Source organism: Malus sylvestris, chromosome 7, assembly GCF_916048215.2.
Source record: "Malus sylvestris chromosome 7, drMalSylv7.2, whole genome shotgun sequence".
Lineage (NCBI taxonomy): Eukaryota > Viridiplantae > Streptophyta > Magnoliopsida > Rosales > Rosaceae > Malus > Malus sylvestris.
The window spans coordinates 28,730,188-28,756,086 of record NC_062266.1 but is presented as its reverse complement, the minus strand read 5'-3'; the positions used below and the strand labels follow the sequence as shown (position 1 = coordinate 28,756,086).

The 25,899-nt window shown below is 38.8% G+C and overlaps 3 protein-coding genes across 3 annotated transcripts in view; all 3 read left to right on the top strand.

Moving 5' to 3' along the window:
- The first annotated feature begins 624 nt into the window (after positions 1-624).
- LOC126630261 (coronatine-insensitive protein 1-like) lies at positions 625-4,851 on the top strand. Its single transcript, XM_050300359.1, has 7 exons — positions 625-689; positions 1,420-1,597; positions 1,841-1,843; positions 1,926-1,987; positions 3,137-3,466; positions 3,577-3,586; positions 3,767-4,851. The coding sequence occupies exons 1-7, from the start codon at positions 625-627 to the stop codon at positions 4,532-4,534; spliced, it is 1,416 nt and encodes a 471-aa protein (XP_050156316.1). The 3' UTR covers positions 4,535-4,851.
- Positions 1,527-25,899, top strand: part of LOC126629547 (uncharacterized) — a 99,236-nt gene continuing 74,863 nt past the window's right edge. Inside the window, exon 1 of the mRNA XM_050299627.1 lies at positions 1,527-1,537. The gene's annotated coding sequence lies outside the window, so the exon portion shown is untranslated. The remainder of the gene's footprint in view (positions 1,538-25,899) is intronic.
- On the top strand, positions 15,822-16,299 carry LOC126629545 (heat shock 70 kDa protein 1-like). Its single transcript, XM_050299624.1, has one exon. The coding sequence runs from the start codon at positions 15,868-15,870 to the stop codon at positions 16,255-16,257; it is 390 nt and encodes a 129-aa protein (XP_050155581.1). The 5' UTR covers positions 15,822-15,867; the 3' UTR covers positions 16,258-16,299.

The window sequence follows — 25,899 nt, the reverse complement described above, 5'->3', positions numbered from 1 at the left end:
GTTTTTTATGTGGAAAAAAAAAATTCACACGGGATTAAGAGTTTTTGCTTAAGGTAATGCTAAGAAGACTTAAATATTAAGTTAAAAAAATAATATGACTTTACAGCAATGCATCTTTTAATAGAATAATGATGCGTGGGTACATAATTCATTTGATGTTGTAAGCAGCGAAGTTATGAAAGCAACAACAAACCTCAAGCCAAACCTTGCTTAAAGCTAAGCAGATTTTGAAAGGCAAAACTAGTTTATCTATTTTAGTTAAAATGGTTTTTGAGAAACTTCCCACTTTAGTCATTGAGAGATTTGTCATTCTAGGAAAAAATCTTCGTTAAATAAAGATAAAATGGTAAAAATACTTTCAATTTTTGTTAAATCATTTTAGCTAATTGTTTATTAAATTGAGAGTATTTTTGTCTTTTTTGTTCCTTATTTAATGGAGATTTTTTTACGAAATGACCAAAATAATTGTCGGTGGACAAACTCATAAACCACTTTTATCGATTTCAAATCTCACTGACTAAAGTGAAGCAAACTTATATCAATCTCCACCATTTTGGCTAAAGAGCCTTTTTAAAATTGTCAAGTTCCATGACTTAGGGAATCAGTTGATTCAAACATGCATTCATGGATACAACAGAGTCCCGCGATCATGATCAATTTCAAGTTTTAAGTTCTAATCACGAGTCGGAGTAATGAGAAGATGACATTGGATTAATAAAATAAAAAATACGAAAAACAAACTAATTTGCTAGTAGTTTAGGATATTGTCGTTCACACATCCATTTATCTCTCTCACACACTCTTGTTAACTTTTTGCGGTTGATCTTCTTTAGAGCACCTTCAATGGGGGCTTTATTTTCCATGAGACTACTACATTTCAAGCTTTAGAGAGAAATTTCATGTCTAATGAGCCGAAAAATGGTGCTAAATCCACCACTGGGGCTAGCAACTTCCTTTCTTGAGTAGCATAGAATTGGGCTACATTTAGCCCCAAAAAACAGTAAGTTCAACAAAACAAGTAGCAACCCACGTGAGCAAAATTTGAACACTCTCTCTCCACTTGGGGAAATTTTATTTAAACTCATGCATCCTCTTTCTATACCCAACTTCAATTTTAAATGTTAATTGTCTATTTTACCATATTACATAATTACTATTAAGTACCAAATAAAATTAATAATAAAACTCAAACTCACACACTATAATTAAACACTAGCATCATTCTATGTTATTGATCGATAATGATTTTGAAGTTTTAAATCCTCCAATTAAGATATGACTCAATTTATGGATATTTTATTTGTTTGATTTAACTTTTTTTTTCGGAGTTTACAAGATGAGTATTTGGGTTTCAAATTTTTTCCATCAATCCAGCTTAGTACCCTTTGTTAAACTTGCTGCAACAACAAATTGTTGCAGACACTCTCCCGGTGTCTATCTGCACCCCAAAACGAAAACACTCTCCAATACGATTTCTGCTGCTGCTGCTAGTACATGTATAGCTGCTGCTGTCCTGTGTCCACATGCCCTCCAATACGATTTACATTCACCCGTGCATGCATATAATGATGTTGTTGGTACATGTATGGATGCTGCTGTCCTGTGTCAACATGCCCTCCATTACGATTTACATTCACCCGTGCATGCATATAATGCATACAACACGAGCCCAAATGTTGCAAGTCAAATGCAATTAGTTTTTAGCACACTTGAGGCTAGCTGAACATTCATTTTCTTAATTGAGAATGTTATGTGTTTAAAATCAAGCCCCTTGCCCTTGTGGCGATTTCAGCTCTGTAGTCTGCGTGTTGCTAATCTAATTTCTGCAATCTGTTTTTAGATGGTATCGAACCAAATTAGGCTCTGCCGTAGAATATGTGATAAGGAATTGACTGTGATGACCGAAAAATTATTTGCTTGTGCAGGTTGAGTCCACACTGGCCCAGAATATAGCGGTTCGGTGTCAAGAACAGATGACATGCGGCCCGTATTTTTACATTAGTAGTATGTGAATCTGCATGGCCTACACCTTTTCCACTTTAGAATGGAAAACAGGGGGAAATACTATAGCCTCATAATCGAATTTTACTGAACCTTGCATGATACCCTTTCAAAAGCTCAAATCATTGGATTGCTGCACAATGTCAATAATAGAGTGAAGAGTCAAATGAGTCTAAAGATAAATTTGTATATTGAATTAGGTTTGTAAGGGTATTTTAGATAGTAAATTTGGGTTTAAAGAGATATTGATAGTTTAGTTAAAAATCAAATTGGTGCAAAAAGTAAGTTGGATGTAGAAAGAGGTTACATGAGTTTAAATAAAATTTCTCATCCACTTGTGAATACACTTATATTCTCCTTTATTCTTATTTTTTTAATTCTTTTTTCTTGGCTAATTAATGATTGTTTTAAATTTCATCATAATTAAAATTTCAATTGATTTAATGTTCATGGGCATTGGTGGGTGAAATTTTCAAATAATTTTTTTTTTCTTTCAAAATTGTATGATACTAATTTACCAATTGATGCTAGGTAAATTGTTTTGTTGTACGTGAAAATCAAATCATTTCAGAGGACGAAGTAGGAGTTTGTATCTTTCAACGGATAAGATTGAGATAAGAGAAACTAATCCAACGAACAGTTCATAAGTGATGAAATCTAACTTTGTCATAATTTGAACTTTTTAAGGTTGAAAGGTTCATAAAAAATAAAAAATCAAGATAACACGTCCAAAAATCAATTTAACAAAAGTTCACAAAAAAAAAAAATCGTATAATCAAATTACTATATAAATAAATGGATTTTTATCACAAATGGTCCTTAAAATTGACCTACCTCATCAAGATGATCCATGAAATTGAAAATCAATCAATGTAGTCCTTGAAAATAGGTGTCACAAATCAATCTAGTAATTCTGTTACATTTTCGTCAAAAATTCCGTTATGTGATGACATGGCACATAACTAGGTTCCACAAGTCTAATTCAATACTGCCACGTGGATTAAAAATATTTAAATAATTAATATATAAAAAAAAAGGGAAGATGCGTCAATCTTCTTCTCCTCCTCACCCGAACACAACCACACCCAAATCCTTTCTTATTGTATTAATTTCTCAATTAATGGGGAAGTTAAAGAAGCGAAGTACCAGGGGGTGAAGGGACAGAAGGAGGTGGTGACTGCATCGTGGGTGCAAGGGATGAATTATTAGCTGGTGGAGGAGCAGATTCGGAACCAGATGGAGGAGGTGTGGCGGTGGGGGATGGAGGAGATTTTTCTGGTGCTTCTCCTTGTGGTGCTAGTGGAGAATCGGACGAAGGGGACGGGACATCAGCTGGAGGAGGTGGGGACTCTCTGGATTTAGGTGGAGGTGAGGTGAGGCTTCTGCTGGAGGTGTTGGGGAAGATTTGGGAGGGGGAAACCTCTGATGGAGTTGGTGGGGAAGCGCATCTGGTGGGTGTTCTGAGGTAGCCGAAGGAGAGGCAGCTGGTGGAGAAGTTTTTAGTGTGCATGCATATGCGCATGTGCTAGTGTGTGTCTATGTACAATTAGTTTTCTGTGTGAATTTTTAGTATAGGTGGGAAACGGTGAGGAATTTATGCATTTGCTTGTAAATTTTCTGTTCTTTGGAAGATTTATTTCACATCCATACATCATCAGGAGTGTCTTGAATGCTTTTTCTTTGAAGTAGGAATCGTATTTGAAACTTACGTAGGAATCGTATTTGAAACTTACATATGAACTTAAATTGTTTCTATTATGCGCAGACGATTAATGTTATTGGAGATAGAGGACTAGAAGTTCTTGCTCGGAGTTGCAAGAGACTAAGGAGGCTCCAAATTAAGCGGGATGCAGATGAGGAGGAAGACTGCCTTGTTTCCCAACGGGGTCTGACGGCCCTGGCACAGGGATGCCTAGAGCTTGAATACTTGGCTGTTTATGTATCGGACATCACCAATGCATCTCTGGAATACATTGGTACTCACTCCAAAAATCTCTGTGATTTTCGCCTTTTCTTGCTTGACCAAGAAGAGACGATAACAGTTTTGCCACTTGACAATGGGGTTCAAGCGCTTTTGAGGGGAGGCCAGAAGCTTCGAAGGTTTGCTCTGTATCTCCGTTCTGGGGGGTTGACTGACCTCGGACTGAGTTACGTTGGCCAGTACAGTCAGAATGTGAGATGGATGCTTCTGGGTTATGTTGGGGAATCTGATGCAGGGCTTTTGGAGTTCTCAAAGGGTTGCCCTAGCCTGCAAGAATTGGAAATGAGGGGTTGCTGCTTCAGCGAGCGTGCACTCGCTGATGCAGTAATGCAACTGACTTCCCTTAGGTACTTGTGGGTTCAGGGGTACACAGTATCTGCTACTGGTCGCGACCTTTTGGCAATGGCTCGCCCGTTTTGGAATATCGAGTTGTTTCCTCCCAGAAGAATTGATGTTCCTGATCAGCAGGGGGAGGCACACCACCCCCATATACTTGCATACTACTCACTTGCTGGACCGAGAACAGATTTCCCTCATACCCTAATCAGATAATCTTAATCGTTTACTAGTTCTTGTGCTCCCGTTTAGGGTTTCTGACACAATTACATTAATCAAATGATTAATCAGAATTTGAGGGGAATTGTCCATTGAACAAGACAGCACATCCCGCCGCACACGAAAGCAGCCTCCAAAAAAATTATTAGGAATTAATTTCTCATAGAAGGAATATAATAAGTGGTAGCTCTATCCGCAAGTGGCCCTCTAGTACAGTGGTGGAGAGGAGTGTTGTCTTTGCATCACGTGTGGGTTGAACCCAGTCGGCTTTCTAATCTAACATTTAATTTAACAAATCTATCGTTTGACAAAAAAAAAAAAAAAATCTCTCTCCAAATTACACGGAGGGTTTCGTAATAAAACATCATACTTAGATAGGTTCACGGCCTTACTTCATCATTAAGTGAAATAAAATGGTGAAGTTAGAAACAACAACTTCAGTAGTTGTACCCTTTATGACGATTTCCGTAGAAAAATAAAGGAAAAATGATTTTTGTGTACTCTTTTTTTTTGTCCACACCCTTGTTTCATTTATTACAACAAAGTATCCACCATCTTCGTCTACGTACCAAAAAGGGGTAAAAAGGAAGAAGAGTACTGATTCGTTTACCGGAAGAAGTTAATTTTGGGGTTCATTTACTGGAATTTGCTATGGTAATGATGAGGAGGAGGAGGAGGACTTGTTACATAGGCATGTCGATTTCAAAATCCCCAACTTGATGAGGAGGACAACGACTCATTCGTTTCTGTCGTCGACAATATATTTCAACCAAATAAGTTAGCCATTTGTGGGAGTTAGCTAGGGCAACTTTCGACTTTTATATTGCATATCATTTCTCCAACATGATATTGTGTGTAAATTTGTAGCCGAAAAAGAAGAAATATTGTGTGACAATTTTTCGTCGTGAGAGGACTAAAATGTTTAGGGTCTAGTACATGCGCAAATAGGATTGAAATCACTTAAAATACTTGTAATAGTACAAGGTAATCGTAGTCATTGACGGAATCAGCTTTGCTTCCACCACTTTCGTATTATTACAACCCAATGTGCCCTCGAGCATGTTGTCAACAAAACCACATCTTAATTTGGCCGATTCCCCCTTGCTTGATTTCCCTGCATTTCTCCCAGATCCACTGGTTAGGCTAGCAAGGCCAACTTCTCAGCATATCCCAACTTTCACACCCTTGATGTGCGACCCAATTGTTCACATTCCAGTCATCGATATTTGCTCGTCGGGTCAAGGATACTTGGTTAGCGCTGGTCCCGCTATTTCAACTGCAATATCTTCCCTGCACTCAAAACTTGCGAACATTCCTGAGACTCATGCTGGAGAAAGGTGCTAGAGAGACAATGCGACGACTTCTAATCAGTGGCTCGACCCAGAATAGCTCACAGCTGATAGATGTATTGCCTACTATGCTAACAAATGCACATGAGAACCGAAGCATGCTTGTTCCTGGGAGCCGGGGTCTCTACAGTGGAACCAGGGACGTTGACGTGATTGCAAACAGCATCGCAGCCATGGGTCTGTTAAAGTTCGATTAGTTATTTTGTAGATGAAGGAGGAGTAGTAGGAATAAGGAATGAGAAGCAGATCAAGGCAATGGAGAGAAGATTTTGATGGTGGTGCTCTCTCTGTACTAACTTGCAGAGAGAGATCTATATATGTATTCCTTCACGCACACACACTGTGCACACCGGATGGGTTACAAAGTATATCAGAAAGATGATCTCAGCCACACATCTAGATGGATACAAAGAGATCTTTACACCTGTTACTAAGATCCTTTTACAATATGAGCCCTACACTTGGGGTGAAATTACTAAAGTGAATACACAATTAAATACAAGGCTTATTTACTTCTAATTTCAAAGTAAGCTCAATAGCTTATACACTAACACTCATCTTTAAGCTTTGAGCTGATATAACTCCAAGTTTGTCCCTGAGATGCTTGAATCTCTCATTCGGCAAGGCTTTGGTGAAGATGTCTGCCACTTGTTCCTTGGTAGGACAGTAGACCAAATCAATTATCCCTTGTTGCAAGGCATCCTTGATGAAGTGATATCGCCTGTCGATGTGTTTTGTCCTCTGATGAAACACGGGGTTCTTAGCTATTGAGATTGCAGATGTGTTGTCACACTGCAAGGGAGTGCATCTGCTTGTAGCTCTCCAAAATCGTCTAGGACGAATCTGAGCCATATGGCCTGAGTTGTGGCTTTAGAAGCACTTATGTACTCGGCTTCTGCAGTAGAAAGAGCAACACAGTTTTGTTTCACAGAGGCCCATGAGAACACTCCACTTCCAAAGGAGAAGGCATAGCCTGAAGTGCTTTTGCTGTCTTCAAGTGATCCTCCCCAGTCACTATCGCAAAAACCAACCAAGACTGCCTTCTTGCCTTTCTCATACTTCAAGCCATAGTCCAATGTTCCTCTAACATATCTGAGCACCCTCTTAGCTGTTCCATAGTGTTTATTTGTAGGACAATCCATATATCTGGCTAGTAAACTAGCTGCATACATTACATCTGGCCTTGTGGCAGTAAGGTACAACAAACTTCCAACAATTTTCCTATACTGCTCCCCATTTGCTGCACCACTCCCATCATCCTTGCTTAATTTTTCAGTAGCAATGAGAGGTATGGAAACAGGTTTGAACTCCTTTAGACCAAATTTATCCAATAAGGAAGAAGCATACTTCCTTTGGTGAATAAAGATGTTTGTATCTGTTTGTATTACTCCCATCCCCAGAAAATGATGAAGTAACCTGAGGTCTGTCATTTCATATTTAACTTTCATGTCTTCTTTGAACTCATTCAGCATTTCCTGATTATTCCCAGTGTATACTATGTCATCAACATAGATAGAGACAATTAGAATATCCTTATCTCCCCTTGTCTTAGTATAGAGAGTTGCTTCACTCAAGCTCTTTATGAACCCACACCGAGTGAAGTAACTATCAATCTCCCCATACCAGGCTCTAGGTGCCTGCTTTAACCCATACAAAGCCTTATACAGCCTGTAGACTTTATCCTCCTTGCCATCAATCACAAATCCTTCAGGTTGTTCAACATAGACTTCTTCATGCAATTTTCCATTCAAAAATGCAAATTTAACATCAAGTGGATATAATTTCTAGCTTCTCTGTGCAGCAAGAGCTATCAAAGTTCGGATTGTGTCCAATCTTGCAACCGGGGCAAAAGTCTCATTGTAGTCAATTCCTGGTTTCTGCACATACCTCTTGGCAACTAGTCTTGCCTTGTTCTTTTGGATTGAACCATCCAAGTTCAACTTGGTTTTGAATACCCATTTCACTCTAATAACATGTTTATCACTTGCTCTATATACCAATTCCCAAGTCCTATTCTTCTCAATCATGGACAATTCTTCTTCCATAGCTTTTACCCAAGTCTGATCTTGTGCAGCTTCTTCAAATTTTTCAGGTTCCACAATACAGAGATTGCACTGTGCCATAATATCATTTATGTTTCTCCATTTCACTGGGGTTTGATCAAATGACTGAGAAATCTGCACAGATTCATGAGTGCTACATTCTGGTTCCTCAACATAGAATAGTGGACTAGAATCAGAGGGACTTTCTTCAGCTTCCCTCAACTCATTTGCATTCATAGTAGTTTGATCTTCAGAATGATTCTGAATATAAGTCACAGCTACATCATTCTCTGAACTTTCCTTCCAAGTCCATGTCATTGTTTCATAAAAAACTACATCCCTTGACAGAATTAGTTTCTTAGTACATGGATCAAGTACTCTATATCCCTTCTCACATGTAGCATATCCAACAAAGACACCTTTAACACTCTTAGCATCCAGCTTTTGTCTTGTCTCAGATGGTACATGTACATAGCATACTGATCCAAACACCTTTAGATGACCAACCCCTGGTTTTCTGCCATTGTAAGCCTCAAATGGTGTTAAATTATTAATTGCTTTTGTAGGTGATCTGTTCAAAATGTACACAGCTGTGTGTACTGCTTCTGCCCATAGAAAGTATGGCATGCTTTTATCATGAAGCATTGCCTTAGCCATTTCTACAACCGTTCTATTCTTCTTCACCACTACTCCATTTTGCTGTGGAGTATAGGCCTTAGATAGTTGTCTTTAAATCCCTTCATTCTCAAAGAAATCATTGAATTCATTTGACACAAACTCTCCGCCTCTGTCACTCCTTAGGCACTTTATTTTGAGACCTTTTTGTAATTCCACCATAGCTCTAAATTTCTTGAAATAGGTTAAAGCCTCAGATTTTTGCCTCAGAAAATAGACCCACAACATTCTAGTATGATCATCAATGAGAAACATGAAATACTTATTTCCAGCAACAGATTCAGTTTGCATAGGGCCACACAAATCAATATGTATCAGCTCCAGGGGTTATTTGCTCTCCAAGCTTGCTCTTTTGGAAACCAGTCACGATGTTGTTTTCCAACTTGCACCATTCACACACACCCTTAGTATCTTCAAGTTGTGGAAGACCATGCACCATTTCATGCTCCCTAAGTTGTTTAAGGCTCCTGAGATTTAGATGCCCTAATCTCTTGTGCCAAATCCAGGTAGAATCTGGACCAATACTAGCATTCAGAGCAAACTGAGTATTTTTCAATAGGGAGAGAGGATAACACCTATTTTCCTTCTTCCTTACTTTGATGACAAGAGTCTCCAGTGAAGGTCCATCAAACACACTGCACATGTTTCCTCCAAATAATAGGTAGTATCCATGCTCATCCATTTGCCCCACACTTAGTAAGTTTTCTTTCAACCCGGGCAAATGCATGACTTCCATGATGTACTTCTTTCCTTTATTTGTATCAATTTCCAAAGAACCCATTCCTACAACATTTACCAATTCACCAGTGGGCATTTGAACCTTTCCAACAACATTAGTTCTTATATTAACAAGAAGATCTGCATTCCCTGTCATATGATTGCTGCACCCGCTATCAATATACCAGTCTCCATTCATTTTGTTTTTAGAAATTGCACTGTTGGCATAAAACAGATTTACAGTGACTTTTGTTTGATTGGCACAGTTTGCCTTCTGAATGACCTTGCCTGTTGTGCATTCCCTAGCCCAATGTCCAAACTTATCACAATTATAACATTTAGGCTTCCCCTTATACCTACATGCACCAAAATGAAATTTGGAACACACTTTACACTGTGGTTTAGCTGTATCTTGCTTCATATACCCAGAAGAAGTTGAATTCTGTGTAGGATTAGTGAATGACCTTTGTTGAAACTTAGACTGTGACTCTCATTTCTTTCCCTTCGAATTCAAGTGCTTATATGATTTGAATGTACCAGACTGAGCATTACTACTGGTTTTCCCTTTTTGAGTCACAGAGAGTGAGGCAAAAACCCTTTCAGTGGTATCAACACTATGCAAATCAAATCATTGTTCTTGACTCTTCAAAATTGCTACAACTTCCTGCAGTTTTACAGTCTCTAAGCACTTGGTATTTTCGATAACTAGACATATGGGATCATATGGTTTACTGAGACTAATCAGGAATTTCTGTACAAGCCTTTCATTAGACAGAATCTCACCAAATGTTTTCATCTGATTAATCAATTCATTTAGCCTAGTAAGATACCCAAACAGAGTTTTATCATCACACATCCTAGCATACTCAAATTCACGTCTCAGATTTTGTAGTTTCACAGATCTTACCTGATCACCACCATGGTACTCACCATATAAAAGATCCCATGCCATCTTCGCAGAATCTGCATTAGCTATCCGAGGGAATATCTGATCTGAGACTGCGTTCTGAATAATACCCAGAGCTTTTGCATCCTGCATATAGGTAGTAACAGTTTTCTCATCGTCTTCTTCTCCTAAGCTTTCTTCAGCCTTTTCCTTCTTTGAGTTTGAAACCGTAACAACTTTTTCCACAAATTTCCATAACCCATGAGATTTGAAAATCATCACCATCTTGATTCTCCAGAACTCGTAGTTCTTACCGGAGAAGATCGGAGTTCTTACCTCAGAACTTCCAGATCCAGCCATTTTCGAGCTTTGATGATGTGAATACAAATCGAAATCGAGTTTTATGAAATTCCAGCAACGTCACCCAATCCAGAATAAGCTCGACTGTAGCTCGATTGGTTTTACGCCCAGATCTCAAATGATCGAACTCGGCTCTAAGGCCATGTTAAAGTTCTATTAGTTATTTTGTAGATGAAGGAGGAGTAGTAGGAATAAGGAATGAGAAGCAGATCAAGGCAATGGAGAGAAGATTTTGATGGTGGTGCTCTCTCTGTACTAACTTGCAGAGAGATCTATATATGTATTCCTTCACGCACACACACTGTGCACACTAGATGGGTTACAAAGTATATCAGAAAGATGATCTCAGCCACACATCTAGATGGATACAAAGAGATCTTTACACTTGTTACTAAGACCCTTTTACAATATGAGCCCTACACTTGGTGAAATTACCAAAGTGAATACACAATTAAATACAAGGCTTATTTACTTCTAATTTCAAAGTAAGCTCAATAGCTTATACACTAACAGGGTCTGGTTAATTTCACTACTTGGGATATCGGATATGGCAAGTGTTTTAGATAATTCTAGCAGTCGCGACAGTTTTAATATACAGGAAGTGGGATCAAGCAGGCTGGATGGACCTTGTTCGGAGGATAAAGGTACCGCCTTTTGTTCGGATTTTAGCGTAAAGAGGGGTGATGAATAATCGAATGGTCTGTCTGTTGTTTCGTTATGTAGGTCTGTGTTTTTCAGTTTTACAGAATGTAGATATAAGTTGTTGTAGTTTTGGGCGTTGGAAGTGTAATTAAGCCCCCTTGGGCCCATAGCTTTGTTTCATACTGTGCCTCCATAGTTAAGTGTTCATGGTTAGATATTTGAATGGATGAAATTTGAATTTTGAACCGTCCTGTATCCATAACCTTTCGTTCTTCTTGTTCCGTTGTTCTTGCTGTGCTGTGCTTTTGGATAAACTAATAGCGCTTTCAGATTATTGCAGAAGCTGTTATTTCAAGGCTCAATTAATCTTTTGCTCCAGAAACTAACTTCGACTCAGACTTTGTCCCTTCGAGCTGAAAAGTTGTCACTTAATTTCGTCTCGCTGGACATGCAACTCTAATTTCATGGCCAATGGGGACTGATAGGATTGTTTGTTAGAGTTCATAGCTTTTGGTATTTAGTTTTATGAAGGTTTTGGTTGTTTGGGAAGAAGGAAAATTGCAGAGAAAATGGAGCTATGATGCTGCGAGAGTGATGATAGTTCACTTTCTTATTTCACACACCTCTAACCAAATATAACCGTTAAGAGGAGATAGAGAAGTGAGATTCTTCTCTAACAACTTTACGTCAAGATTAAATCATAGCATTTGATTCTATCACCTTACGAGATGATTACACTTGTTATAATCTATCACTTAAATCCTAAGCTAGATAAGAGACCACTTCAACTATGATCCAATGACTCAAATTACATCCGAAATTAAACATATAAAAAAATAAAATTCAAAACTTGTAACTTTGCCTCCAAGATATCAGCTCAAGGGTTACACATCAACATTGTTAAGTGTTGTTGAAGCTTGACAAGACCGTTTCTTGTATCCCTAGCTATATATTATTTTCCAAGTCTAACAAATACACATAATATAAAATATTCCAAGTTGAAAAACAAATCAAAAAGTTGATCACCTAAACCTAAACAGACTTTATTAGGGAACTTTAACGAAAAACTCTCGGTACTACTCATTTTAATGAAAAATCCTATTTTTACACTAAAAAGTCAATCTTGGTACTATTCACTTTACCCTTATTTTGTCATTATCGTTAAAACTCAAAGTTTTCAAGTCTTTTTCATTATGGTGGTGCTATTCACTCCTAGTTTTACTTCTCACATATACTTCTTAAATTCGGACCGTCGGATTGAATGAATTGAAAAATATCAACAGATAAAAATTAACAAAAATGTGTATGAACCTGGAAGGTAAAAAGAAGTGTGAATATCATATATTAATTGCACTACAAGAAGAGTTCTTCTTCATCTTTGTGACCAATTAATTCAAAACGCTCTTTTGGTTGATGGTTGCAAGTTGCAACCAAGGTTAGGGTTTATGTTCCCTAATATCTGTTTGATTTCAATAATTACGTGTCAATCTTCCGTCATTACGTGACTATTTAAATAATAAAATAGTAATACAAGAAAGCAAATTTTTTATATTATAAGTGACGTTCAAAAAGGAAATTTTATGAGCACTTGCATTCATACAAAAAGTGTGTATATATATTAATCCTTTTCATAAAGAAATGGAGTGGGTGAATCGTGAATGTAAAGGCCATGCTGGTTGGGATTCATGTTGAGGTTGGCAATCTTGATAAACCTCAAACCCTAATCAGATTATGTCAAGACAAGGATTGCATGCCCTTCCACTTTCTGTGTCTTTTTGTTTATGTGGTCACGGTTAAATTACGTCAACATTTTATATTACTATTTATTTTTATCTTATTATCTCTATAAAAAAAATATATAAAATGTTGATGTAGCTTAACCGTGACCATACAAAACAGGAAGGCACCGAAAGTGGGAGGACAGACAATCCTTGTCCATTATGTTAATTGTTTACTAATTCTTCTGTTCCCGTTTAGGGTTTCTGACACAATTACATTAATCAAATGATTAATTCGAATTTGAGTGGAATACCCATTTAACAAGACACTCCCTATTTCACATTCATCCACTTACAAATTCCCACTGTCATCCTTACATGAAGACTTCATCCAAAACCAGATTTGATGTGTTTTTCATTTCCCACTAACACACAAGTTGCTAGCTAGTCATTGGAAGAAATCTACATTCATTTTGTGTATGGTCTATTTATGTTACCGTTATCATTGATTGACACGTGTTAATAAATTTAATACATCTGAACTTTATTATTATAAACTTAACACGTGTCAATCAACGAAAAATGTGACAAAAAAACCACACACAAAATAAGTACATAAAATTTAACCTCTAATTATTTTCATTTCACGAAATAATTATTAGCACGTGAAAATAATTGTCCAACACTTTCTCTTTCATAATGTTGATGCACAAAACCGGAGGGGTATTGGAACAACATAAATCCGACCGTGAATCTGCAAGAAGGTAAATAACACAAGATGTATCGTGGTTCACCCCAATGTTTGGGCTACATCTACACTGATATTGTATTTCTCAGTTTGTGAGAGGATTGTGAAGGAGAGAGAGCCTCTGTAATGAGAGTGAGGCTTTGGGGATCTCAGACCTAAGAATTGGCCTCTCCAAATGAGGAGGGTGAGGAGTCCTTTTATAGACTAAAGGCTCCTCACTTATTACATATTTGCCCCTTCATTTATTACATTATTACATAATTATATTTGAGTCATCCGAGTATTTATACGAGATCTAAATACGAAGGCCCTAAGTATGGTACAAACAGTAGTCCCATAAGTCTTCAGTCAAGAGAGTCTTTTGGATGAAGACTTAAAATTCAGTCCATGTGTGGGCTGAAGTAATTAGATGTCGTCTATAACTGATACTCGATATGAGGCGGTGCTCAATCTGAAATGATGTTCAACTAGAAGTAGTACATATTGCGAGGCTGCTCGGTTTGTGGCTTATGTTGCCTTGGTTGGCTCGGCTTGTGACGTTGAAGGTGAGGGAGTCCCTTTTATAGATTAAGGGCTCACTCCTCAATACATAAATGATGGGCTAGAGTTGATGCTCGCGGCGAGGCGGTTGCTCAGCAGGCGGCGATACTCTCTAATGATGGTGAAGGAGTCCCTTTTATAAACTAAGGGCTCGCTTCTCAATACATAAGTGATGGGTTAAGAGTGATGCTCGCGGCGAGGCGGTTGCTCAGCAGGTGGCAATGCTCTCTAATGAAGGTGAGGGAGTCCCTTTTATAAAATAAGAGCTCGCTCCTCAGTACTTGAATAATGGGTGCTCTCTAATGAAAGTGAGGGAATCCCTTTTATAGAATAAGGGCTCGCTCATCAATACATAAATAATAGGCTAAGTCCCCCAAGTATTTTTCATGAGGCCTAGTTGAGGCCCAATATATGGTACATAATGTAGTCCCCCATGTTTTGGGTCAATAGAGTTTGTTGGCTGGAGACTTCAAATTGAATCTTTGTATGAGCCGAAGTGGCGGTTGTTCGGAGGCGGTATTTGTATACCCTGCACTGAAGCTTTGTAGATGAAGCTTTGCAAGTGAAGCTTTTGAAGCTAGAGCTCTGTAAATGAAGCTTTCGAAGTTAGAGCTTTTGTAAATGAAGCTTTTGAAGCTAGAGCTCTGTAAATGAAGCTTTCGAAGCTGGAACTTTTGTAAATGAAGCTTTTGAAGCTAGAGCTCTGTAAATGAAGCTTTCAAAGCTAGAGATTTGTAAATGAAGTTTTTGAAGTTAGATTGACATGAGTGATGCTCATGAATGTTTATGTGGATTGACATGAGTGATGCTTATGGATGTTGACATGAGTGATGTTCATGAATGTTTAACATGAGCGATGCTCATAAATGTTGACATGAATGATGGTCATGAATGTTTATGTATGATTTTCATGAGTGATGCTCATGAATGTTTATGTATGAATGACATGAGTGATGCTCATGTATAATTTTTGAGTGCTGAACGTACTTTTGATCACCTAATGGGTGATAATAGCGGCAGAGTGCCGAATAATTTTGAAGTACTGGGCTTACTTTTGATCACCTAGTTTGTGATAATAGCGGCAGGGTGCCGAATAATTTTGGAGTACTGAGTGTACTTTTGATCACCTGGTTGGTGATAATGGCGGCAGGTTGCCGAATCATTTTTGTAGTACTGGACGTACTTTTGATCACCTGGTTGGTGATAATAGAAGGTCTGGCTCTTTTGGGCATATGGGCATTCGCTCTCCACATAACATTCCAGCCCATTTATTTTGGGCTTGCCTTTTTTTTTTAATTTATTATTATTATTACCCTCTGATGGGGTTATACAAATGTCTCCGAAAGATAAGAAAAATAAATTACATGTTTTCAGCATGTTGATGGGTATCTTCTGGTCCAACAGAAAGTGGAGACAGAGAACCTTGGTGGGCATCTTTTTATCTTTAATCATGTTATCCTGTGGGGTAATGGAATAGTGGAATAGTGGAGCATCTTCTTTTCGGCTTTTCCTTTTTTGCTTTCTTTTGCTTTTACTTTCTCTTTTCTGCTTTTGTTTCTTTTCCTGTAGCTTTACTGGTGATCTCCCTTTTCTTTTCCTAGCGCTCCATGGTCATTTCCCACCACAGATGCCTGCTGTCCACCAAAGTGATCAATGAGGTTGAGGACATCCTGTGAAAGGGCAAATAGAACCCTCTCTTCCACCGTGCCGACCACCATTGAAATCGACGCCCTTTACGAGAGTATTGATTTATACTCCACCATCACCCGTGCCAGATTCGAGGAGTTGAACATGGATCTTTTCAGGAAGTGTATGGAGCCAGTTGAGAAGTGTTTGAGGGATGCCAAGATGGACAAGAGCAACGTCCATGATGTTGTGCTTGTCGAAGGATCCACCCGTATTCCCAAGGTGCAGCAACTTTTCCAGGACTTCTTCAATGGCAATGAGCTTTGCAAGAGCATCGACCCTGATGAGGCCGGCCCTGGAGCGCCTGTTTCGCGTGCCGACCTTACTCCAACGGCTCAGATCTTTGGATCCCGTTGAGTCACCCCTCTCATCTTCAACCCCAGACTTCTAAGCAGAAACGGCGAGGAAGATGAGCAATAAGAGGGGGAGGGAGTACGCAATCGTTCTGGGAATCGAGCGACACCCCATGACTGCAGAAATCAGACGGTTTAAAGCTGCGGTGGGTAAAGGATTTTATCGGGAACGTGGATCGGAATCCTTGCTTGGTGCTTTGCTGAGATCCTACGTATGCCTGTAGAAATTTGGAGAGATCTGACAAGAGACATAGAGAGAGATCTTTGCTGAATGCAGCGAAGATCTCTAATAGCAGCCACTTGAATTTGAAATATGTATGAGCACTGAGATTATTACCAACAAAATTAACGCTGCTGTACTGTGAGGAGCTGGGTTAGCTACTGAGGAGGAAGACTTGTTGATTAGTGGAGGATCCATTTTCTCAACAACCCGAAATCATTCGACCCGACTCCGAATCCAAAACCGAAACTTGAGATACCAACCGAGAGAAAGAGTAGCGAGTGTATGAGCTTTTGAAGAACTAGTGGGTTTAGTGAGCTGATGGGTTATTTAACAAGTGATTTTAGAGAGAGAAAGATTTGGTTTTTAGAGAGAAAGAGGTTGTGGGATTTTGTCTTGCAGTTGCAGAGAGATAGAGACTGAGTGAGAGAGGAGGTGGCTCCGTGGGTTTTCTGGGAAAGCTTTGGGTTGTTGGGTTTTTGCAGATTCACGGTAGAGGTGAAAAAATGAAAGAGAACCGACATAACTTTTTGTGTTGTTTCCCACAGACAGCGTCAAATGTTGATGCATAAAACTGAAGGGGTCTTGGAACAACGTAAATCCGACCGTGAATCTGCAAGAAAGTAAATAACACAAGATGTATCGTGGTTCACCCCAATAATTGGGCTACGTCCACACTGATATTGTATTTCTCTGTTTGTAAGAAGATTGTGAGGGAGAGAGAGCCTCTGTAATGAGAGTGGGGCTTTAGGGATCTCAGGCCTAAGAATTGGCATCTCCAAATGAGGAGGGTGATGAGTCATTTTATAGACTAAAGGCTCCTCACTTATTACATATTTGTCCCTTCATTTATTACATAATTATATTTGAGTCCTCCGAATATTTATATGAGATCTAAATACGGAGGCCCTAAGTATGGTACAAACACATAATGTCAATTTTGCAATACTAATTAGTATTTTTATTATTTTAAACTTTACCTTGGTATTTATATGGAATGCCGTCATCTTCATGTCATATGTCCACTCGTATAAGAATAAATATGAAAAATGGGGTTGGAATAAAGCAGAATATGCGGTAGGATAACATATATCAGTAGATATGTGTACTGTATGCGTAGTCTTGTCATGTGAATGACTCCAATAAATTATCCCCAAAAGTCAATGACCGGTCTATTCCGATGAAACGTAAACATATTCTAATCCTAACTCATTTTTTCAATCTATATAAGTCACCGTCGTTTAGCTTAATTAGCTCGAAAATAAATTGTTAGGAAATACATGAAGTGTTTCGTGATAAAACATCATACCTAGATATATTCACAGCCTTACCTCATCATTATATGAAATTAAGTGGTATCCCTTATAGCGGTTTCTGTAGAAAAATAAAGAAAGAAATGATTTTCGTGTACTATTTTTCTCTTTGTAAACACCCTTATTTTACTTCTTAAAACAAAGTAGACGTACCAAAAAGGCGTAAAAAAGGAAGAAAAATATTGATTCGGATACCCTTTAAATCTTAAGATTTACAAACAATTTTTTTCGTTGATAAGATGTAGAACTATGTGAGAGTCAGATTCAAAAACAATTGTCTCGATACCGCTATTTCCCATGCCAGTTGATATGTATGTAGTTAAGTGTAAATGTCTTCATTAATCTGCTTTACTTAATTTCTGGGGTGCACGAGAGACTATAGTGTGTAGTAAGTGGACGACCACGTACTCATTGTGAGCTCCTAGTTTTTGTCTCTCTGGATTCAGTCTCTTCGTGTATTTACATTGTTGATGTACAAAATCGAATGAATTTCAAACAACGTAAAGTGTCAAGTTTGTGACGTTAACATGGTTGCTCCAATTACCAAGTGATAATAGTATGTAAAGAGATAGAGATGAGAAACAAACAAAGATGTACATGATTCGGATTACCCCTTTAGCAAGACACTCCTATGTCACATTCATCCACTTACAAATTCCCGCTGTCATCCTTCAGTGAAGATGTCATCCTAAACCTTTCATGTGTTTTTCATTTCCCTAACACACAAGTGCTAGCTAGGCATAGGAGGTTAGGGCTTGAAATCTGCTAGGTTTAATTTGTGTGTGGTCTCTTTTTATGGTCATTATCATTGATTGACACGCGTTAATAAAATTAATTATCCTTAATTTTGTTGTCATAAACTAATTAACATGCGTCAATCAATTATAAAAGTGACGAAAAGATCACATACAAAATGAGTACAAAAACTTGACCTCTAATTTTTTTTCATTTCACGAAATTATTATTAACACACGATGATAATTGTCCGAAATGTCCTCTTTCAGAAGGAAATTTTTGCAGTGCTAGCATTTTTATTATTTAAACTTTGACTTGGCAGTTATATGGAAGTCCATCATCTTCATGTCATATGCCCACATATACAAGAACTTATGACAAAATTGGTCTGGAATAAAGCATAATATGCGGGAGGATCTGTGTACTGCATAGTCTTGTCTTGTGTCCGACTCCAACAAAGCATCCCCCCGCAGTCAGTGACCAGTCTAATCCGACGAACGTGAACGTATTTTAATCTTAATTCATTTTTTTCACTCTTTACGAGTCACCACTTAACTTAATTAGCTCGAAAAGAAATTGTTAGGAATTAATTGCTCATAAAAGGAATATAAGACGTGGTAGCTCTCTCCAAATTACACGGACTATTTCGTGATAAAACATCATACCTAGATAGGTTCATGGCTTATCATTATATGGATCTAATTTAGTTAAGTTAGATACAATAACTTAAGCAGTTGTATCCGTTAACACGGTTTCCGTAGAAAAATAAAGGAGAAATGATTTTTGTGTATTATTTTTCTCTTTGTACCCACTCTTGCTTCACTTCTTAAATTCACCGTCTATGTACCAAAAAAGCGTAAAAAAAAAGTTCCGTCCTTGATTTAAAAAGTAGGATGAATCTGCATAAACATCTCCTCCCGACGTCTCTAATCTCGTACTGATTCTGATATCTCATAAACCTTATGATTTACAAACCAATACTTTTCGTTGATAAGATGCACATGAAGAAAGTTGAGATTCCACTATTGTTTGGACTCGATTTTACACTATCAGTTTGAGGATTCGAGACCGTTGAATGAGCAGAATTTTAGACCGTTGAATGACAAAGTGGTTGAAATGATTTTTAGTTATTATTAAGAAATAATATTGTGATTTTAATCATGATATTATCTCTTGGTAATATGTTAAATTGTTTGAACCTAATATTTGTCTAAATCCCAATTGATTTGAATGATGCTGGAATATGGGGATATGCACATCATCAGATAATGAAGCATGCAAGACATGAAGATATTATGATTTTTTTATTATCATAATAATTATCTTTTAATATGAATTATCTTACCATTTTCTTAAACAGGATAAATAGGATGCGAATTATATCCCCAAGCAAGCAGTACAATTCAAATTGATTTGGGATGTCTAGTGTGTGGATGTGTGGATTGGATCAGTTTGGTCTGGTTGACGGATTCAAGTGGTATGCTGCAAAATGATATTAAGTTGATATTGGAATGTTATTTATTTGCAGACGTCACTTGGAAGCTGCTAATGGGGTTGAATTTTGAATTGATTATTATCCATTTAAAATATGGTGATAATTAGTAAAAAAAATGAATTTGAAATTCATTTAGACGGGGATCAAGATGCATGCATGGATGGGTTTAAAGGTGATGGAATTATGATGATGAGATAAGAAGCCTAGGTAGGCTAGGCCTTTAGTCATGATCTGATAATCCTAGATAGGCTTTTATTTTGTTTGAAAAGTCACGAATAGCCATCTAGAAGATAGGCTTTAGCCTATGCCACGGATCATTCTTTCATTCCCCGAGTTTGAGTTTTAGTTGGTCTCTATGAAATTATCAAGCATTGCCAAGCAAAAAATATGAATGTTGTTGATGCACAAAACCGGAGGTCTTGTAACAACGTAAATCCGACCGTTAATCTGCATGAAATGTAAATAACACAAGATGTATCGTGGTTCACCCCAAGGTTTGGGCTACGTCCACACTGAATATGTATTTATCTGAGGGGGAGAGAGAGAATGAGCTCTGTAATGTGAGAGCTTTGAGAGGATGAAGGAGCCTTAAGAAAATGGCCTCTGAGGTGAGAATCAGGTCTCCTCTAATTGTGAGGATGAGGGGTCCTTTTATAGAATAATGACTCATCACTTATTACATATTTGCCCCTTCCTTTATCCCATAATTACATTTAAGTCCCCTGAGTATTTGTACGAGATCTAAATACGAGGCCCTAAATATGGTATAAACAGTAGTCCCCCAAGTCTTCAGTCAAGAGAGTCTTTTGGCTGGAGACTTGAAATTCAGTCCATGTGTGGGTCGAAGTAACCAGATGTTGTCTTGAACTGATGTTCGATATGAGGCAGTGCTCAATCTGAAATGACGCTCAACTAGAAGTAGCACACGTTGCGAGGCTGCTTGGCTCATGGCTTATGTTGCCTTGGTTGGCTCGGCTTGCGGTGTTTGAAGGTGAGGGAGTCCATTTTATAGATAGAATAAGGGCTCGCTCCTTAATACATGAATGATGGGCTAGAGTTGATGCTCTCTAATGGTGGTAAGGGAGTCCCTTTTATAGAATAAGGGCTCGCTTCTTAATACATAAGTAATGGGCTAGAGTTGATGCTCACGGCGAGGCGGTTGCTCATTAGGTGGCGATGCTCTCTAATGGTGATGAGGGAGTCCCTTTTATAGAATAAGGGCTTGCTCCTCAATACATAAATGATGGGCTAGGAGTGATGCTCGCGGTGATGCGGTTGCTCAGCTGGCGGCGATGCTCTCTAATGGTGATGAGGGGGGCCCTTTTATAAAATAAGGGCTCACTCCTCAGTACATAAATAATGGGTGTTCTTTAATGAAAGTGAGGGAGTCCCTTTTATAGAATAAGGGATCGCCCCTCCATACATAAGTAATGGGCTAAGTCCCCCGAGTATTTTTCATGAGGCCCAGTTGAGGCCCAATATATGGTGTATAGTGTAGTCCCCCAAGTCTTCGGTCAATAGAGTATGTTGGCTGGAGACTTTAAATTGAATCCATGTATGGGCCGAAGTGGCGGTGGTTCCGAGGCGGTATTTGTATACCTTGCACTGAAGCTTTGTAAGTGAAGCTTTGAAGCTAGAGCTCTGTAAATGAAGCTTTTGAAGCTATAACTCTGTAAATGAAGCTTTTGAAGCTGTAGCTCTGTAAATGAAGCTTTTGAAGCTAGAGCTTTTGTAAATGAAGCTTTTGAAACTGATTGACATGAGTGATGCTCATGAACGTTTGATTGACATGAGTGATGCTCATGGATGTTAACATGAGTGATGCTCATGAATGTTGACATGAGTGATGCTCATGAATGTTTATGTATGATTGATATGAGTGATGCTCATGAATGTTTATGTATGATTGATATGAGTAATGCTCATGTATAATATGAAGTACTAGACGTACTTTTGATCACCTGGTTAGTCGTATGAATGGCTGGTTGCCAAATTAGAGTACGGGTTGTACATCTCATCACCTGGTTGGTGGTAATAGCGGCAGGTTGCCGAATAATTTTGGAGTACTGGGCGTACTTTTGATGACCTGGTTGGTGCTATTTTGGGCTTATGGGTCTTCGCCCTCTACACAACATTCTAGCCCATTATTTTGGGCCTTTTTTTTTTTAACCCTCTGATGGGGTTTATACAAATGTCTCCGAAAGATAATAAAAATAAATTACATCATTCGGGGGGTATTTATTCCTTACTTTTGCAGTGTTTTTCTGCTGCTTTCTGAAATATTCTCCTAACGCCATGATCTTTTTTTCTTTTTGATTTGCTTTTCCTTTTTTGATCAAGTACCTAACAGCTTGAAATATATTGTAATCAAGTGACCAGGGAGTAGGACTAGTGGATCCCTCTCTTCTGTTTTTCTTTTCCTTTTGGCTTATGGTAGACAACACAAAGGAGAATAATAATAGGAATTTTGTAAGAAAACTTATATTCTTCCTGTTTTCCACCACACCTCTGCCTCTGTCTCTGTCTCTGTGCTTTCAGTCTTGTCAAAACCTAATCTGGCACCAAAGTAGAAAACCACCGAAAGCAACCATGCGCCGCTGTGCACAGCTACCAGAGACAACCAGTCATTTTCTTGCATTTTTCAACAAATAGAGAGAGATCAAGCGACAGGGAGAGAGAGGGAGGGAGAGCAACCAATTTGAATTAGGTGGAGCAGCGGTGGAGCAAGCCGTGGTCGTGGGTTCATCGCGACTTGGTTCTTGGTCGCATCGTCGATCATACTTGCGGTGTCGGTAAAAGCCACAATAGACGGCGTCGTCCTGTTACCCTGATCGTTGGCGATGATCTCCACGTGATCGTGTTGCCAAACATCGCACGAGTAAGCCCTTCTCTCGTATACAACCCGGACCTGGACGTCGGACTCGAACCCAAATCTAGAACCCGGCATTCGGGCAAAACCGAGAGCTCGAATCTGACCCAGTAAGTATTCCCTCCATATCTGTGTTCAGTGGTGGCAGCTTTGAAGCTGGTAGGGAGCACGAGACCCAATGGTGACACCATAGCTGTCAGTCTCGGCAAGTTTCTGGCGCTCATTAAGCCCGTCGTCGATGTGAAGTTTTCGCAGTAGGTGCTTCATCTTCGACATCGATCATTAATGGAAATTCTGAAATCCTCCACTCTCTCTCTTTCTCTCTATCTTTCTCCTCCCTGTTGACTCGACTGGTTTAAACTACGCCCATTAAGAAACAAAGCAGATTCGCTTAACTTGCACACCCTTCTTTGTCAAGCTATCATCCCTTAGAGGGAGAAAGAAGAAGAGGAGAAAGATAGCTCTTTTCTCCACAGTGGCAAGAGCTTTGGACTCATCAGGTTTAGCCTTGTTTTCAAGAGGTGGTGGTGGAATTTCAGCTTTGTCTTTGTGGGACTTAGGATCTTTTGGAGCTTCCATAACTGGCTTCTCTTCCTCCACCGGAGCCGGAGTTGGGGTAGGTGGAGGATCTGAGGGTAACTCAGGTTCTAGCTTCTTAGGTTCCCCTGCCTCTGCCAGGTTGATATTGTTTCTAAAGTTGGTTTGGGAGAGGAAAAAATCTCAAAGTTTTCTAAGGGAAATTACTGTAGTGTTATAGTGAGAAGATTAAACAAGCAACAGAGAGAGAGATCTGCGAAGGTTTTTTTTTTGGAAACGCTCTGTCTTGTTGGGTTTTTGCAAATTCACGGTGGAGGTGAAAAAATGAAAGAGAACCGACACAACTTTTCGTATCGTTTCCCACAAACGGTGCCAAATGTTGATGCACAAAACCGGAAGTCTTGGAACAACGTAAATCCGACCGTGAATCTGCATGAAATGTAAATAACACAAGATGTATCGTGGTTCACCCCAAGGTTTGGGCTACGTCCACACTGAATATGTATTTATCTGAGGAGGAAAGAGAGAATGAGCTCTGTAATGTGAGAGCTTTGAGAGGATGAATGAGCCTTAAGAAAATGGCCTCTGAGGTGAGAATCAGGCCTCCTCTAATTGTGAGGGTGAGATGTCCTTTTATAGAATAAGGACTCCTCACTTATTACATATTTGCCCATTCCTTTATCCCATAATTACATTTAAGTCCTCTGAGTATTTGTACGAGATCTAAATACGAGGCCCTAAATATGGTATAAACAAATGTTATAAATACAAAATACTTTGCAACAGAGAAAGCCCTTCCAAAAATCAACACACAAATTGTCCTGTGCAAAACTTCTCAACAACCTTGAGATTTTTTTCCTCTTCCCCTTTCTTCCTGCAAACACATTTTCAGTTAACACATCTTCAGTTTGGATAAATAGCACTGTGAAGGCAACCGACAACATCTTCAGTTTGGATAGACAACACTGGAGTCGTAGAATTAGCCGACCGATGAGCACCTTCAGTTTGGATAGACAACACTCAGCATTGCTTCAAGGCCGCCTGGTTATTTATCCAAGTCTCAGTCGATAAGGATTTTTGAGTCCTTATTGGTAGAGGTCATCTCATCAGTCTTCTCGGCAAAGTGAAGTGTTACAGGTTACTAGGCTCGACATATTGAACATCGAGTTTTGCTTTATGATTGGATATTCACAGGTACATTTTAGAGTTCGGCACTTTGACAACCGAACCACTTTTACCATTAAGACATTTATCTCTTTCGAGTATTTGTGTCCGTACAGTCTGATACCGGTTCGGCGTACTTATACTCTCACAAATATAATTACCAAGCTGAGCCCGATGCCAACGATTTGTGAATTTCGCAGAATTAGTAGCCTTGTCTTCATGCTCTAGAAACCAAAGGCCGATACGCATTCCTTCCTCGGCCGCAGTCGTAAGATTGAGAAGTCAGCAGCGTGCTCAACGCCACATCAACACATTTTACTCCCTGGCTGAGCTTGGCTGACGAGTTGGCACGTCCCGCACACAATCGAATGACGTAGTTAGCTTATTAGTTACTCGGCTTAGGCGCCACGTAGGCTTGGTAGTTTTTACGGTAAAAAACTATAAAACCAATTGGTAATTTGGAGAGTAACTCAACCTCTTATAAGCACATGCAAGGTACTTCTCTCATCAATGTGGGATTCATTCTCAACACGCCCCCTCACATGCGGCGAATTTTCAATCCTAACACGTGGACATCACAAATGAGATAACGTGGAGCATGTGTGGTTATTGGACTTCACACTTGAGACAACCTGCTTTGATACTATGAAGAAAATTGAGGTTCCACCATAAAACTAATTGCAATATGGAAAGTAGCCTAACCTCTTATAAGCATATGTAAGGTTCATTCCCTCATCAATGTAAAATTCATTCTCAACAACACAACTACATGAGAGTCAGATTAAAAAATAATTGTCTTGATACCTATTTCCCATGCCATCTTAAGCCATAATATATCTCCCGTAGCTCCGCTTCAAGCACTTGTCCAACACCCAGATTAATAGCAAAACCGGTGATCCAATCTCCCTATCGTTTCTAAGGACTCCATCTGCTGCAATAACCTCATTTTCTGAAGCTGCAACCACTAGTTTTTTTAAGAACTAAATTTTGGTGTTCATTATCTGGAATTTTCTATGGCAATGATGATTACGAGGACGACGACTTTCCATTGTCTTGTCGATTTCTAAATCCCCAACTTGATGAGGACGACAACGACTCACTCGTTCCTCTCGTGGACAATATTATATTTCCACCAAATAAATTAGCCATTTGTGGGAGGACAAGGATTGTCTGTCCTCCCACTTCCGGTGCTCTCTCGTATCTTTTTGTTTTGTGTAGTCACGGTTAAACCACGTCAACATTTTATATTGTTTTTTTAGAGATAATAAGACAAAAATGAATAGTAATATAAAATGTTGACGTGGCTTAATCGT

Bases quoted from the DNA above. Each gene is read 5' to 3' on its own strand.
- LOC126630261 (XM_050300359.1), top strand. From the start codon at position 625: ATGGATACAACAGAGTCCCGCGATCATGATCAATTTCAAGTTTTAAGT. The intron at 690-1,419 runs GTAATGAGAAGA...AAATTGTTGCAG, and splicing joins AGTTCTAATCACGAGTCGGA to ACACTCTCCCGGTGTCTATC. The intron at 1,988-3,136 runs GTATTTTTACAT...GGGAAGTTAAAG, and splicing joins GAACAGATGACATGCGGCCC to AAGCGAAGTACCAGGGGGTG.
- LOC126629545 (XM_050299624.1), top strand. From the start codon at position 15,868: ATGAGGTTGAGGACATCCTGTGAAAGGGCAAATAGAACCCTCTCTTCC.